Source organism: Schistocerca americana, chromosome 2 (genome assembly GCF_021461395.2).
Source record: "Schistocerca americana isolate TAMUIC-IGC-003095 chromosome 2, iqSchAmer2.1, whole genome shotgun sequence".
Lineage (NCBI taxonomy): Eukaryota > Metazoa > Arthropoda > Insecta > Orthoptera > Acrididae > Schistocerca > Schistocerca americana.
The window spans coordinates 537,756,222-537,774,251 of record NC_060120.1 but is presented as its reverse complement, the minus strand read 5'-3'; the positions used below and the strand labels follow the sequence as shown (position 1 = coordinate 537,774,251).

At 38.8% G+C, this 18,030-nt stretch overlaps 1 protein-coding gene across 1 annotated transcript in view; it reads right to left on the bottom strand.

The window, feature by feature from the left end:
- LOC124595661 overlaps window positions 1-16,526 on the bottom strand; it is a 31,784-nt gene extending 15,258 nt beyond the window's left edge. Inside the window, exons 1-2 of the mRNA XM_047134505.1 lie at window positions 16,394-16,526; window positions 7,693-8,006 (exon numbers count right to left, since the gene is read on the bottom strand). Coding sequence (XP_046990461.1) covers window positions 7,693-8,006; window positions 16,394-16,445 — 366 coding nt within the window. The 5' untranslated portion in view covers window positions 16,446-16,526. The remainder of the gene's footprint in view (window positions 1-7,692; window positions 8,007-16,393) is intronic.
- Between the last annotated feature and the right edge of the window lie 1,504 nt (window positions 16,527-18,030).

Sequence of the window (18,030 nt, the reverse complement as noted above, 5' to 3'; positions counted from 1 at the left end):
GCTCTCTTAACTCTTGTCTGTTCTCACAATTTTTATATGAATTTTTCCAATTTTTGCACTCTTTTTCCTTGCTTTCTTCTGTTTTTCTACGCTCTGCTTCTCTTCGTTGCCGCTCCCACCATCTCTAACACTCCAAACCAACCTCCCTCACAATGATGAATCCCATCACATATTACATCCATTTCTTTTGAAAACATGCATTTCCACTATTGGAACTAAGGTCCCACATGCTGTTTCTTGAAACCTGCTTGTCCCTTGGAGTGACTCCCCAAAGCCTAACATTAAAAGTCCCCATTTTTCTGATGTAATCCTACTCTACACCAGCCTTTTACAATTTCAAATACAGCAGTCTTTTGCACTTATCCTGCTAATCTGTGACCTGTATGTCTCATCTACCAATTTCCACTCCATCAGACTTCTCTCCTTTCAAAAAATCCTGCAGTGATCTGCCTGTCATGTTCCCTTATATGGCCTCATCCACCAAGCCAATTTCAGACTGCAACAAATGCCAGACTTCACCTCAAAAAGCTATCCCACCTTCTGCTAAACTACCTCAACTGTGGTGCTTCCCTTTTTGCCCCTCTGCAGCTTCCTAAACATTCAAACCATCATCCACCACTCCTCTCCTACAAGCCAAGCTTGGCCTTCACCACTGTCTCCCAGACCAATAACTCATGCAGTGATCTGAACTTCTCGTCTAAAGCACTCTCACCACTTTAATTATCTGCATGGGTCTCATTTTCAGCCCTAAACATCCATGTAATTGTGCTGTGTGAAGGACCTACTTTCCTTCACAAATAATGACAACTGGAAATATCATTTGTGGCCAAATCCCTAAACCATTCCAATAGCAAATCTGGCACTGAACCCTACCTTTAACAGTTCCAACCACAGTCCCAACTTCATCCACCACCACTACCTCAAAATCACCCCTTCCAAGAATTCCTCACATCCAGCATTGCTTCATGACCCTAATCCATCCTCTGCACAACTCCAGGCTCTTTGTTCCCTAAAAACTGATGGCTCCATCATTACCATCACAGCAGACAAGTGATCTACCACTATGGCACTTGAGCGACAGGATCTCTATGCCAGCTGTCTGGCACCTCTACATACAGCACCTGCCATCAAGACCCCATCCTCGAGATGGAAACTGACCTGCAGTACCTCCTTAAAACCTCAAATTCCTCACAAGGACTAACACCCCAGACGATAGAACCCCCCCCCCCCCCCTTTTACCTTCTTCCTAAGACCCACAGACACAATCATCCTGGCCATCCCATAGTTGCTGGCTTTAAAGCAACCACCACTCTTATATCTGCCATAGTCGATCAACACTTGCAACCCATAGTTCAAAGACTTCCCTCTTATATCAAAAACACCAATCATTTCCTAGATCACCTGAAATCTGTGTCCATCCCACTCCCACCACACAACTTGCTTGTCACCAGTGATACCACCTTTCTCTGTACCATGTACATGGTCTGTCTGCTGCTGAACATTACCTCAGACAGCACTCACCTCACTCTAAACCTATGACATCCTTCCTGCTCACCATAATCTAGTTTATACTTACCAACAACTGCTTCACCTTTGAGGGGCAAACATACAAACAGATCAGAGGTACAGCCATGGGAACCAGGATGGCTTATCCCTACACCAACCTTTCATAGGTCACTTGGAGGGGCTTTCCTGGTATCCATAAGCTTTCAGCCCTTGGTTTGTTTTAGATCAATTGATTGACATCTTTGCCACATGGACTCATGGTGAGGCTGACCTTTTAAAATTCCTGGAATCTCTAAATATATTCACCCAATTAAATTTCACATGGTCCTATTCCAAATCCCATGCTATTTTCCTTAACACTGGTCTCATCTTTACCGTAACATTTTGACGGTTGCCATCGTTTCCATGTCAAACGTTCCCTTCATACAGCCTTGGAATTCAAGGCAAAATTATTTGTTCAGATGTAGACACTTTACTGCACAACACAGCCGTTCTCACCTCAGCCTTCTCCGTATAATTACGCCACCGCCACCAGCCTAGTTCAAAAGCAGATTTTCTGGGCCATCACATCCAATCTGGGCACTGCTGATCCCTCCAGAAAACCTTTTGAGTACACCTCTGGTCACTCAGTACTATCATGGTCTTGAACATATTAATCAGGTACTTCAACAAGGCTATGACTTCCTAAAATCATGCTCTGAAATGAGGTCCATTCTGTCATAGAATCTACCAACCATATACCAGCTGTTATGTAAACACTGTGCGGCCTTTTATATCGGCATGACTTCCATCAAGTCATCAATTAGGACAAAAGGGCGTAGACCGAGTTTGCATGCTGGCATTGCACAATATTGTGTTGCAGAGCATGCTCTACAACATGACAATCGTGACCTTGGTGCCTGTTTCACCACACATGCTATCTATCTGGATTCTTCCCCAGACATCACTTTCTCAGAACTCTGCAGGTGGTAACTGGCGCTCCAACATGTCCTCGGTCCTTGCCTCACACCTGCCATTCTCTTAGGCAATGGAGACACAGAACCACAAGAGCCCAAAGCAAAGGAACAAAGTTTTGAGAAAAATAGATGTCTGTGAAAATTAACCATTAAAAACAAAAATAAAAGCAACACTATCTCCAAATATATAAGAGACACAACTCTGCCCTTTGGTGAATGACAAAAAAAAAATTTATCTGCTGCTGTTAAATCATGTAATGGTTTAGGAATCTCTGGATATGATGAATAATTTATCTATCCATTATTTTCTTTAACATTTTGACCAAAGTCACAACTTTTTAATATCATTTTTACTTCTCTACCTAGATTTCTAGAATAATATAATTGTCATAGCATACTCTTCCATATACCAAAATGTCCATACCCCGAATCGTATCCTCTACTAAGATTCAGTACACACAGTCTCCGAAATAATTTATCCACTCTGAAGAACCAGTTCTTTTTATCCTCTACTAACATCTTCTGTCCACAAATTTATTACTTTTTCCCAAATATTCATCAGTTTTCAGCCCATCTTTTATTTTCTGCAGTTTGCTAACAATACTCAGTGACACAAATTCATCTTAACAATATTCTTGCTATTCTTCCCCAACAATAAACAAATAACTGTGTAGATAATGCCACTGACTCAGGTAAGTAAATAAATTCATAAAATCTTCACCCACATTGAAAATTAAATCAAAATGTTTCTACTTCAGATACAGATTTTCAAGAGGCACACAACATGAGGCATGCCCTATGGTATCCCCGGCATGAAATAACTGAACCGGCTCCGGGATTTGAGCAATATACACATCTTAAATTTAGGCTTCTCACTCTTTCACCAAACAGTACACTACTTCTCTTCAGCACCAAGCACCTAGATAAAGTAGCATGTCTAAAATTACACAGCATATATTGCTTATAAACCTTACTGCTTCCACAGATAAGAAGAAGTGTAACAGCTTACATAATACACTTTCACTTTCATGGAATAATGCTCCATTCAAATAAATATTCTCCGTCAAATACTTCTTTAAAAAAAAAAAAGACACACTCAATGTGCTTTGGTACATCCGCTCATATCCCATTCTCCAATAAACCTGTGCTTAAGGCTTTAATCTTCATCAGCATACTCATTACAGTTAAAGTACCTTTCGAAGCTAGGTTTCCGTCCACAGGGTAGTTCAGTACACTTTCAGGAACACACAAATATTTGCTTGAAATCTACTTCTTAAGAATTTGTTATGTCATAAACTTCTGTCATTAGGGCACCAAGAGTTTCTTCCAATCCTCCCTCACTATCTGTGCCAGTGTATCATAGCTTAATTATGTACCTCCTCGAGTTTCCTTCCTTAGCTGAAGTCAACTCATCCCAAATTTTTGGTAGTTCACTCTCTGTTCTACCTGTTTCTGCATTAGAATGAGCTGTATCTACAGACAGTTCACTCTTATGTCTTACTTTATTACAGACTATGTCAACTACTGGCACATCCAAACTAACAAGTGTGGAGTCTGAAATTGTGGCCACATGTGAATCTTTGCTTTATGCCAACACTCTCAACATTACTTGATTGCCTGAGATTTGTACATGTATTGTGTTAAATGCCTGCCCAGTTAATTCTTTTAATTGTTTCAATTCCTTGTTCGCATCTCTAAATTGCTCATTAACTTCATTTTGAACTAAATTGCAATGTTCCAAATTTAGCTCCTCAGTGAGGTAGAAAGTTTTGTCTGTAACTGCAATACGTTACTGTGGATCTCTCGCTTTTCCTAACATGGCTCACTGATAGGCTGTTTGAGTTCGGCATTTGTGCAAGTTTCTTTTTTGTTTTTTTAATCTCATGTTTTAATTTGGTTTTAGTGTTGTCTCCTGTCACATTTATTGCTTCTATACTAGCAGTTAGCTCCTTGTGTACTTAAATGTTCTAAACCACATAGGCACATACACAACCATTTCTCTTGTTGCCACAGACAAATAACATCTACAATAAAACATTTATTTACCTTGGTTTAATATCGTAACAAAGCTAGGTATGATGCTGTAGTACAGCCACAAACTCTGGTTGCAAAATCACTTGCAGTATGCCGCCCCCCCCCCCCCCAAACACAAACACAAACACAAACACCACCCCCAAAAATCTTTTGGAAACTAATCAACTCACATTTTATACAGTTCATAAGAATCTAGCCATGTGTAGATGCCGACTGGAAGCTGAATCCATCTGTAGGTTGTGCTGTGTCACCAAATGTGAGTGTGCTGTTAACACTGCTGCCACTGCAGGCTGATGAGCTGCAACTGCAATCCACAACTGCTCTTGTAGATTGGTCGTGGGATTAATATGACAGAAGCCTTCTTTAATCAGTCAATATCTTCCATCTCATGGACTAGTAATTTTCCTCTCTGTTGTAATTGTAGTTAAAAACTGTTCATCGACTACACAAACATCTTCAAAATTCTTCATTCTCAGTGTTAGTATTTGAGTCTAAACGGCAGTGTAATCTTTGCTGCTGATCTTCATAACTATTGACAACAGATATCAACTCCAGTAAATCTTTGTACTCAAAATTCATCAATTCTCTTTAAAATTTCTGTTTACTATTCTTGTTATTTACTATTCTTCATAACTTCTGTTTACTCCCAGCCATATTTGTTCTGGGTTGTTGTCACCAGTCACTATATGCGATGTTCTGCTGGCTTCTTACCGTGATATTGGGTAGCGAAGTAAAATTTGATGGGGAGCTATGACTTTCTATTTTTCTATCTTGTTCAGATTATTACTGCAGCACACTTGCCAACCTTCTCTGATCAAACTTCGTTTATCGAAGTGCTGCAGTTACTGCTGGAAGTTAAGAGTACAAAACCAATATCCAATTCTCAAAATAAATACAAGGCTTCACATAAACAACATATCAATATGTAGTACTCTCACCTACAATGATCATGAATTATAAAATTGCTTCAGTATTTGGAACATCACATTTACGTCAATAAGGACTAAGTCCAGAAATGGCTTGTTTTATTCAACTGATTCCAACTGTATTTATAACAGGTTTTCTCTTGTCCATGTGATGTCACAGGCATTTCCATGGCCACTCTTCCTACATGACTCACACCACATCTCTAAGGCAGGACCCAACAACATGGAATAAACCATTCAACCAGCAGGTACCGAGGACGTGGTACGATGTTCAGTGTCATTCTGGCTTGCACATACACAATATCCATCCATTCGTAATACATGCACATCTATGAAACATGCATCCAAACAGTAGGTTATAATAATTCATTATGAAAATAAATTTTTATAATGGCAATTATCATCTGTTTTTGGTTCGAAAAATGCCTGTGCAACAAACCTCTTCACCAAAGTTGTGTGTTACTCTACAACATCTCATTTTTGATACTGTCAACCTTAGCAAGCAATTCCCTGGTAACTTACCAGGTGCTTTGAGTTGTGCATTACTTGATATTTTCTTATTTTTAATTGAGTGAAGAGACTAATCCTGGTCCATCACAGAGTCTGATCATGATCCTCACAATACCAGAAGAGACTGACAATGATCACTATGACCATGTTCCAGCTTTGCCTTCACAGAAATACATTACATTGTTGTAGGCTGGCTGCCCTGAGACTGGGAGGTGGGGCTTATTTCCAAGCGTTGTTCCTCACCCCCTCTGGCAATCTCAATGCTACCTTTGCTCATGTTTGCTGCCAATTGCCAGTTTATAATGTTTGTGTTCTGCACTATAGTGATCAGAAAACAAAACCTGTCAAAATATTGTGTCAGCATCTAAATTCTTCCCCTGACATGCGAACAGAGTTATTTTTGGTTCTATTTCTATGCTAAGTGTCTTATCATTTTCATCCATAGCACTGGACAGTATGGGTTGCACGACTATGAGTGCCTACAAAAGGTTGACATTGATATTCTGCAGAGTTTGTAATTATCAAACTGGTTGGGAAAAGAAAAAAAAAAGTCAAAAAATGCCTTCAACCAGAAAAGCATTCAGTTCACTGGCAGGAAAATGCTGTCATTTCTCATCTGATACAATCACTTGTTGAAAGCTTAAATAGAGCCGAAAGTAGAAAACTAACAAAGACCATTAAAAAAAAAGCACTGTTGTAGTTTTCGTAAAAGCAAAATTTACAAAGCTCCACAATCACCAATTTTTTGTAATAATCAATTTTAAAGCATTAAGGCTTTATCTTCAGGCATGTAGTGTCACATCCTCTTAAATTTGTATGTCCCCCTCTTTCAAACACAAAGAAAATTAGATGTGAATTTTACAAATATAAATGAAAACTATTTCATAAATAATTGCTTCATTTTCAGGTCCGCAGTGATTACGGTCTTGGGATTCCTCATGGCAAAAAAGTTTTCCCATTTGTTGTATTGGTCACTATATGATTCATAACGTTCAGAATTTAGGTGTAGATGAATATTTCTATTCCACTTTCATGGCAGTGGAAGGCAGTTCCAGACACCGAAGCTGAGGCAAAGTGTTTTGCTAGTTCTTCAATAATTATGGTGGGGTCAAACTGAGTTATGTTTAGTCACAAATGATATCACAGTAGAGGTGCGTCAGAGGATACGTTCACTTCTACTTGGGAGGGAAGATCAGATTAGAAGAAACAATGAAGGTATGCCAATCGGTATTCTTTAAATTTCTGGATGAGATGGATTGCGACAGGTATTAGTGTGGCAGAGGAAGAACAATTTTAAAAAAGTGGCAGTGGTCACATAAATCATGAATTTTGTAATAACTAGGTATGTGAAAGAAATGAGCTACAGACTGACAGAGGGATGGCACAGTGGATGCTGTATGCTGGACTGAAATCAATGGGAGACCCCGGGTTTAAACAGACAGAGTGAAATTTGAAACATACTTGTTCCAGTAGATTGCCCTATTTGCGAGTTTTTTGAAATGTCTAGCAAATGGTTGTGGGCATTACGAGGGGCTACTGAGATAGGAGGAAAGGACAGTGAGACAGAATAGGTGACGAGTGGTAACACTAAAGAGAGCATATGAGAGGGAGTGAAGGCTGGAGCGGTATCGTTTTCATGGTTTCAAGAGTGACAATAAAAAATGTCAGTATGCAGTCACTAACAATACATTGTTGCCTTTATAAAGAAGCAGACATGCACCATACAGATGTATTGCAGAATGAAAATTATTTTAACTAACCTGACTGCAAAATGAATAATTTTGACGCGGTAGACTTCTGCCCCGGGGTGGAACAAATGGTGCAGAAAGCAGCGATGGAACTGGACTGTTACTTCTGTATGAGGCCTGGCTCCTGCTTCTTGATCGTGGGGGCAGATCATCAGTTAAATGCTGCTGTCGACCTCGTTCTAGACGCCACTGCTGGCCTCTATATGTGTTGCGACTGTGACTATGACTGCGGCTGCGGCTCCTACTGCGGCCTCTCTCATCTTGTGTACATTTTCTGCTGCCATGCGGTTTAGGATGGCACAATCTGCTGGTACGGATTATGTCATCTGTTCAGGAAGATTATTAATGACTGTAAGTAAATTATTTAAATTACTTATACTATTCAATTAATTACATAATTTCTGAATTTGAAGAAATGACACACACACACACACACACACACACACACACACAATATGGATGTCATTCTTGATAAGAAATGGAATTTCTCAGCATCACATTAAATTTTTTAAAGCAGTGGTCAGCTTTGCAGAAAGTGCATGAAGCTCATAGACAGGAATATCGCTCAGACTGAAAGGTGCTTGAAGGATAGTGCTTGTAAAGTTACTCCAGGCTTTGTTAATTATTTACCAATCAACATCCCATGTATATAGAAACCTGTCTTTGGTTGCACACAGGTAATCTTGCAAAAGTACAAGAGTTACAGGTCAGAATTTTGCTGATAAACAACTACAGATATGGATGCATGCTGAATGACAACAGACAAGAGAAAAACAGTACAGTAAGTGATGGACTTTTCCCAAACAACCTATACAGTTGGAACTAAATCATATAAATCCCTCTAAATGAGGACACATTTTTAACAAGACATGGTCTACAATTAACAAGTTCAGGGCACAAGTTTCTGATGCAGATTCGAACCCATGCCTAACCTTGTCTAGTTTAAATGTGACAAATATACTACATTTGGACAGTGTGTGGACATAAAAATCGATAATTGTGTCTGTTATAGCCCACAATGAAGAAACATGGGAGCATCTTTATACTCTTGCAAACAATGTATAAGAAATTGGATTACATAAATATCACACTACAAGATGTCTTCATAAACAAAAAGAAGCCAACAGCAGTTAAAACAATCCATGAAAACTAGACCAACCAGTTTCAAATACCACTGCAGAAAGAGAAATCACCTGTAGTTAGGGGTGCCTTCCAAACAATACCAGCTGCCAAGTGTTTACAGAAGACCAGATACCGAACTGTAACAGAAAACAATTTGTTGCTGTGGTCTCCCAATACATTCCACAAAACATTTGTTTCTTGATGACACCAGTGAGAATATGGTTGGTGTCTGATGCTGGCACTATGCTACTCTGATGCTTGCGAGGCAGTCTGAGGGTGCTGCGCTACCAGTGTCATACAAGGAGACTTTTTGGTGGTAGAGTGTTTGTATCACACTCAGAACAAAAATCATTTTGTCGTTGAGTTTCCCAAAGTGAAATTCCCTGCAGATTCCCCTATTTCCCAACAGAGTTTTAGCATTTTAGCCTAACAAATTTTGAGATCTGAAGGGTAAGTAAACAGATAAGATGACAAAAATTTAAGAACTTCTATATTTCTGAACATGTGTTAACTCAGAATTAGAGTGCAAAGAAAGTTATTGTCTCCTTTACAGGATTTATGATCTAAATAGTGAGTAAACAGATATGTTGTGTAAATAAATGATTTTTAGTTGAAGAATTTCTGTGTTTAATAATGAGTTAACTCGAGCTCTGAATTTTTGCTCCCCCTGCCATACAGGATGCATGAACTTTCCAGATGCATCAGATTGGCAACAAACATAGCAGCAATATGTTGTATAACATTAAAGTTTCGAAAATAAGAACACCACCAATGGGGTATATATAGTGACATTTTCCCTACCAAATCATACTCAGTGCTTTGTCAAACAAACAATTAAAATAAATGAAAACCGGCCAAAACTCTTTTGTGATAGAAGTGATCTTTTCATCATTTACTCAGTTCCGGAGCTCTCTCGCACATTATCCACAACTTTTTGGCCTTCAGTTCATTAACTTGCTTGACAACAGACATTTTCTGTCTAGCTCTCTTGTTTCTTCATCTTCTTCACATTGCTTGTTCTTTGAAGTCTCATCATACCAATTTCCAGCATTGTGATAGTCCAGAATCATTCTCTTGTTAACATCACTCTTTAAGACACCGACTGAGATTTCAGGCCATTATATACTTGACTATGGCCACCAGTGGCTTGGTTGACTATCATGCACTCTTTATTAATGGAAAAGCCTTTCTCTATGGCAGTTTGACCATGGCTCAGAATGAAAAACTTTTGAAGAAAGATATGCAAATGCTGACAAGTGGTATCACCACCCAATAAGCCTCACCGAAAGTGATTGATACTCTTCTCACTTCTCTTGGGGCTTGCACAGAGATCCAAAAATTGGTGACCCAGAAGTTGTGTGAATTCTTTTTTAACTTTATCACGGCCTTTAGCACTCATCCAATTCTGAGAACAGAGTTTCTGCAAGGCATATGAGATTCTGCTCTTGCTAGTCCTTGGCCTATTGTTTATCACGGCTGGATCACAAGAGCTTATGTATCTATAAATGCTGTACTTCAAAGGTGACTAGGATGTGGTTTGAGCACATTTTGATCACAAAGCCCTGCGCTCAGTCCGGAAAGTTAAATATATTCGGCAAGCAGTTTTATCTTTTTCAGCTCAGACAGCACATTACCTAAGTTAATTTCTTTGGTAGGAATAAGACTAACTTTGTCATCAAGTTTTATATCAAATATAGATTTTGCAGATAATACATCAGGCTTAACTACTATTGACATATCAGCATTAACAGAATACAAGCATTGAATGGGAAAACTGCCATGGGGATCACACTTTGGAATTCCCTAAAAAAGGTCATTACCTGCCCAAAACAAAGCCGAAGAAGGATTTTTTAGCTGGCAGCTCAGGATCTTCAAGTTACTTCAATATTGTTCAACAGCCATAAGTATCTACTTTAGTCTTGTGCTTTTTTACTTTGTCTGTGCAAGTCTTCAGAAAGGGGATTGTGGTGTCACCGCCAGACACCACACTTGCTAGGTGGTAGCTTAAATCGGTCGCGGTCCATTTAGTACATGTCGGACCCGCGTGTCGCCACTGTGTGATCGCAGACCGAGCGCCACCACAAGGCAGGTCTCGAGATATGGAATAGGACTCGCCCCAGTTGTACGACGACATTGCTAGAGACTACACTGACGAAGCCTTTCTCTCATTTGCCGAGAGACAGTTAGAATAGCCTTCAGCCAAGTCCATGACTACGACCTAGCAAGGCGCCATTAACCGTATCTGAAGATAGTCTTATTTGTATTATCAAGAGCGATGTACCACAAGGATGGAATAAAGATAAGTATTCGAGGAGCTGCATACTTTTCTTATTAGCATTCACTACTTATCCTGTTCCAGAATTCACGCCCGTCTGCGTTAGATAGTGTGCATTTCGGCCTCCTCTATCTACAAGGTGTTGGCACATTTGCCAACACATCAGGGATGATGTCTACTTTCCGATCAGCTACATCTTCATTTCCAAGCCAATACACAAATCTAACCTTTTTTAGGGAAGAGTGGTTTTCTGGGCTTAAACTTTAAAGACTTTTACAATTAGCTCTTCTTGCAGTGACATTCTTCAACACACTATACATCGATCTCAGAAAATGTACAACACCACAGTTAGTCTTAAGGCAGAGTTTCTGAAACTCAGGCGAACTGTAAGCAAACTACTAGATCCCATATCAATAAAAGTTATGCACTGTCCCATGAATTCTTTTCAGATCAAGACAAGTCCTTCAAGAACGCCCAGTTGACATTTGACCTATCCACTGATACTTGAGGCAGATTGGTGTAAGATTGAAGTCCGAAGCTTCTTTATTAACACTGTCCAACATATCGACAGCAGTGGTGTGACCTACAAATGCAGATGAAAAGTAGTGCATTTCAACTTGCTTGTTTACTTTGTACCAATATCAAAGCAATATCCATCTGCTGCAACACAGCTAGCTTGTTAAGGCTCTCGTCAAATGAGATTACGAATGGAACATTCCCTTAAGATCTGAGAGAATATTTTTCCTAAACTGAAGAGCCAACTCATAAACGATACCCTATGTCGTCCTGGTCCACCCAAGCTGTTTATTTAGGCTACAATATGATTGGGGAACATGGCCAGACACAAAGCAGCCTGTTTGCTTGCAGTAAAAAAAAGGGGGGAGGGCAGCTTTATTTGTGGCGACCTGCAGAATTCATAATATTTCCACCTTTGTAACATTATCCCAGATCAGGTACTTTGGAATACAATTCCTAGCCGATGTTGCAACAGTGGTAGTGTTGGAGGTGACACTGGGCTGACATTGCTGGGATGACCATGAATTGGCTGTCAACTGCAAGATCCATGATTCACGAGGCATTGTCATCTCATTAAGAGTCAAGAGATTGTCTTCATCATACCCAGTTATCTAGCCAGGCAACAGGAAGCGTGATCCATATTGGTGCCAGAGCTGTGAAGATAATCAAATATCCCAATAAAATGACACTACCTGTGTGATACTATCAGGGGAAGAAAAGTGATCGTCAGTAGATGGGTATGTCCAGTTTCAGTATGACTTGTGCACGCAATGAAGAGGGATTAGTGAATCCAATCCTTTTGTATAACAAGGAAGTGAGGACAACAAAACCATTGGAACATTTGAGTGTACCTTGCTTATCCTCCCTCTCAACTTCAAAACCAATGGCAAGTTTCCATAATGAATGCCAAGATTTCAAAAGGAAAGGGTAGGTTACATCAAGCGGCACAAGGGTACGTTGACAATGTTGACGGCTGGCAGTTACTTTGGAACATCACACTGTTTGCAAGAGTTCCCAGCTCTAGCGATGCTCCTATACTCCTCATTTACATTTTAAAGCATTATTGGAGTATGCTTTTAATGGCATAACGCATCACTAAAATGGCAAACATGCCATTGTCGAAAATGAAATTTACACAAGTAGAGGGCAATGCGAGGTGACAACCTTACTCAAAACATGTGCCCAAACATTGGTCCTGGAGTCAGATAGCTACAGAGAGGTGCTTTTACTTTCCTTGAACTTTTTTTAACACTCACTGACTGTAGGGGTTTTGTTAGATGGGCAGCCTCTAAGAGTCTACGCATCACTTACCGATCATAGCACTCCACTTATCTGACAAAAATGACAAATGTCCGCAGTCTTCACAACTGCCAGAAAATGTCATGAGATCTTGTACAGGACTGAGGATGGAAAGTTATTTGTTGATAATGCTACTGCAGAAAGCAAAAGCTAATGCACTATTGAAGGAGAGTCAAAACTCGAACAAGTGGACAAATAGCAATTACATTTAAGGGGAATACCCCCAGTGTTACAGAAAGCCTAGGGAGATGCAAGAACTACGGTATACATTACAGCCTACTTCCACATTAGCTGGCCACACATGAGTAGATTTTCTTGACATGCCACAGATATTTCTGTTAGATTCTTGGATACCTGCAGTCCCTTCCTGTGCGTTTGTGGAGGCCCAACTTTAAACTGTACCCACAGTTCTTGGGACTGGTGATCCAGCCTAACAGCCAGGTACGCACACTTGTGGACCTTGACACGACACAGTCAGGAAGTCTGCTTAGCTGGTCTCTGCCCACACACCAGTTTCTGTCAGACTGCACCACTGCGCTCATGGTGGCTACCCTGCAACTTTTCTCAGAAGAATGCTGTGTACAAAATTGAACTAATATAGTGAATTTTTCATTATACTTTGGAGATAAAGATCTAATTCCAATAGAGAAATTTGATTCTATACAGTATGTGGCCAAATTATTAGGGACAGTGCTCACATTTATGTAATTTAAAATTTACAACAACTGTTTGAACAAACAAAATGGTTTTCAAAGAGTTGTTTTATTTTGATACTGCTACTGGTGGTATTATTATTTTATATATATTCTTTAAGGCAGCAGCACTGGAGTTGTGTGCCATTCATCAATTATGAAATCTTTCTTCTCATAAAAAGTACAGGTTGCTATATTGTCATTTTTAGTATTGCCTACTTGTTTTTCACTAGTTTTTGTATATAAAATAATCAAAAAGTAAATGATACTTCTTATTACAACACTTTGACTAAGTTTTATCTATGGATTTAAATTTTTGTTCATGGTTTGACATAATAACTTCAAATTTTCTTCTTTTGGCATGGGCAAGGCTTCAGACACTTCTCCAAGAAAATGTGGAGAAATAGAAACACTGTTACTCCATTACACACATTCCCAGAGAGATATAGCAACTATTGCAAGATTTCAAAGTCTCTCATCAACCAAATGAAAATTAAAATTGACAATGAAAAACCTCTCTAAGCAGATACTGTAGAACAATGTGGCAGGAAAGGACTACACTCCTTGTACTGATTGAAAAATCAGACACATATGTCTCTAAAACCTGAGAATGAGTGTTGGTCATTTGACTACTATAATGAAAGACAAGGCTATAAAAGTTTAGAAAAGGGCAGTCTGGAGGAGACTGGTTGAATAGAATCTATTGGGTCGTTTGCCTACAAAAAAACCAGGCCTCACCGACACTGTGAAAAAGAAACAACTGCAATGGCTAGACAACACCGAAATATGACTGTTGCAGGATGGAGTTGACTAAGTACAGCTTTTTTGAATAGAGACAGTTATTATTGATCATTTCCTACTGTTAATTCTAATATTTTACAGATGTTCTTCTCAGGCGAATCGACAATACAAATTTTGGTTGATAATAGTTCTTTTATCAGATAATGTCCCGGAGAATAACTCCGTGCAGCTTGCCTTATGGAGAGGGTTAAACACTCAGTATCATGGAATGATCCAGAATCTCAGCCAAGAGCATGGGGCGCCTAATAACACCCTTTGTTTCCTGCCAGAGATATAAGATTTGAACCACTTCGCAGCATTTCCTGTTACACTATAATATTCTAATATACTTACAAGGATACTGTAATTTACACAGTCAAATGTCTTTGACAGATCAGAAAATATACCAGTTGGCTGCAATTTTTTATCTAATGAATTAAGCACATTTTCACTCTAAGTGTAGATAGCCTTCTCAGTATCAGTACTCTCTAGAAATCCGAACTGTGACTTTGACAGTATGTTATTTGAGATAAGATGGTTATAAAGCCAATCGTATATTACTTTTTCTAAAATTTTTGAGAATGCTGGCAAAAGTGAAATTGGACGGAAATCTGATGCTATTTCTTTATCTCCCTTCTTAAACAGTGGCTTAACTTCAGCATATTTCAACCACTCAGGAAATATTCCACTGATAAATGACTGGTTACACAGATAGCTTAATATGTTACTTAACTCAGAATCACATTCTTTAATTAACTTTGTTGATATTTCATCATACCCAATAGATGTTTTTGATTTTAAAGATTTTATGACAGATATTATTTCTGCTGGGGTAGTGAGGGTCAAATTCATATTATGGAAGTTACTTGAAATGTCTGGTCTGAGGTATTCCATAGCAGCATCTACAGAACCTGACAACCCCATCTTGTCAGTAACAGTTATAAAATGTTTGTTAAAAAGTTCTGCAAATGTCACAAATGTATCATTTACTCTTAATGCTTTTTGTCCCTCTTCATGTCTGGTTCTACCAGTCTCCTCCTCCACTATATCCCACACAGTCATTATTTTGTTATCTGATATGACTATCTTTTCCTTTTAATATATTTGCTTTGATGTCCGTATTACAGTCTTTCATATTTTGCAGCATTTCTTGTAATGTGCTATAGCATCAACATAGGAACTGTTTCGGATTGACAGATAGTTTTCTTTTTGATTTACAAGATACCCCTATTCCTTGAGTAATCCATGGCTTCTTTGTAGACTTTGCTCTAACCTTGGTAAGTTTGGGGGAAAACAGCGTTTGAATAAGGTAAGCACTTTATTAGAAAAAGTTTTATATTTTTCATTCATGCCCGTGAGCACTGTAAACATCAGTCCAGTGAATGTCTCTGAGGAGTGTCCTAAAATAATCAATTTTTGGCTTATTGATTCCCCTCTTGAGCTCATATTTAACAGATTTTACATCCTATTCAGTATTAACATTTAACAGAAGGAACTGCATGTCATGGTCTGAGAGGCCATTGACTATTGGTTTTGTAATATAATTTTGTTCATTGGACTTTTCTATAAAGATATTATCAATGGCTATTTGTGTGCAATTGGCTACCCTAGTGGGGAACTTTACAGTGGGAATTAAGTTGAATGATAGTGTTACTAACTCAAATAAGTTCTTATTGGGAGAGTCTTTAAGGAAATCTACATTGAAATCACCAGCAACCACTATTTCTTTGTTTTTGGTTGTTAAATGGGCCAGTATAGCTTCAAGGTGGTTTATAGACAGATTAAAGTTACCTGCAGGTGCTCGATATACACTTAATATTATGAAGGATTTTTTATGAAATTCTTCTTCTGTTGCACATGCTTCCATAAGCTGTTCTAGGAAAAATTTATGAATGTCTATGTTCTTAAATTTATGACAGTTAAAATGTTCAAATGTGTGTGAAATCTTATGGGACTTAACTGCTAAGGTCATCAGTCCCTAAGCTTACAACTACTTAACCTAAATTATCCTACGGACAAACACACACACCCATGCCTGAGGGAGGACTCGAACCTCCGCCGGGACCAGCCGCACAGTCCATGAATGCTGCGCCTCAGACCGCTCGGCTAATCCCGCGCGGCTTTATGTGATGAATATGGCAACTCGTCCTTTCTCCATTTCTGATCTACAAAAGTGAGATGCTAACCTGAACACTGTAACACTTAAAAGTTCTATACCAATGGTCACATGATGTTCAGAGAGGCAGATTATGTCAGCTGTATTTGAAGACTTAATTCATCTATGCAGATAATTAACTCATTAATTTTATTTCTTAGTCCTCGAATATTTTGATGCAATAAAGATAGCTGACATTTCACATTGACTGAGTTAAAATTGGGTAGAGTTAAAATATCTGCTGACTGTTGAAAATTCTTAACCAATAGCTGTTTATGCTCATGTAATAAGCTAGAATTATGTTTTTTGGTTTCTTTCTCAAACTGAAGGTTTGTCTCAGAAGAAAGGGTTATAGGAGAGTTGGTAGGAATGAGAGAGAAGAAAGATAAATTGAGTTCTACAATAAATTTCAGATAGTATCAGTAAATACTCTGTTCACAATTCGCAACAGGAGGATGTATACATGGAAAAGACTGGGAGGTTCAGGAAGACTTCAGTTAGATTACATAATAGTCAGGCAGAGATTCTGAAATTAGATATTGGATTGTAAGGCATACCCAGGTACAGATATAGAATCGGATCACAATTTAATAATGCTGAAGAGCAGGCTGAAGTTTAGGAGACTAGTCAGAAAGAATTAATGTGCAAAAAAGTGGGATACAGAAGTGCTCAGGAATGAAGAGAGATGTCCAAAGTTCTCTGATTGTGATAATGAACAGCTGAGTAAGCAGTTCAGTTGAAAAGTAATGGACATCTCTATAAAGAGCCATCACAGAAGTTGCAGAGAAAAACTTAGGTTCAAGGAAGATAACTGAGAAGAAATCATGGGTAACAGAAGAAATACTTCCACTGACTGACAATGAAGGAAGTACAAAAATGTTCCAGGAAATTCAGGAATCAAGAAATACAAGTCACTTAGGAATGAAACACACAGGAAGTGCAGGTGAGCTAAGGTGAAATGGCTAAATGAAAAATGTGAAGAGATTGAGGGAAAAAATGATTGTCAGGGCTGACTCAGCATACAGAAAAGTCACAACATCCTTTCGTGAAATTAAAAGCAAGGGCTGTTAACATTAAGAGTACAATGGGAACTCCACTGTTGAATGTAGAGGAGAGTGCGTACAGGTGGAAAGAGTACACTGAGGGCCTCTATGAGAGTAGGACTTTTCTGATGGCATGACAAGAAGAAGAAACAGGGAAGAGAGGGAATCCAGTATTAGAATCAGAATAGCTTTAGAAGACTTAAAATCAAGTAAGACAGAATGGATAGATAACATTCCATCAGAATTTCTAAAATCATTGGGGGAAGTGGCAACAAGACGATTATTCATGTTGGTGTGCAAAATGTACGAGACTGGTGGTAATCTTCAGACTTTTTTTAAAAAAAAAAAAAAAAATCCACACAATTCCCAAGATTGCAAGAGCTGACAAGTGCAAGAATTATCCACAATCAGCTTAACATCAAATGTATCCAAGTTGCTGGCAAGAGTAATATAGAGCAAAATGGAGAA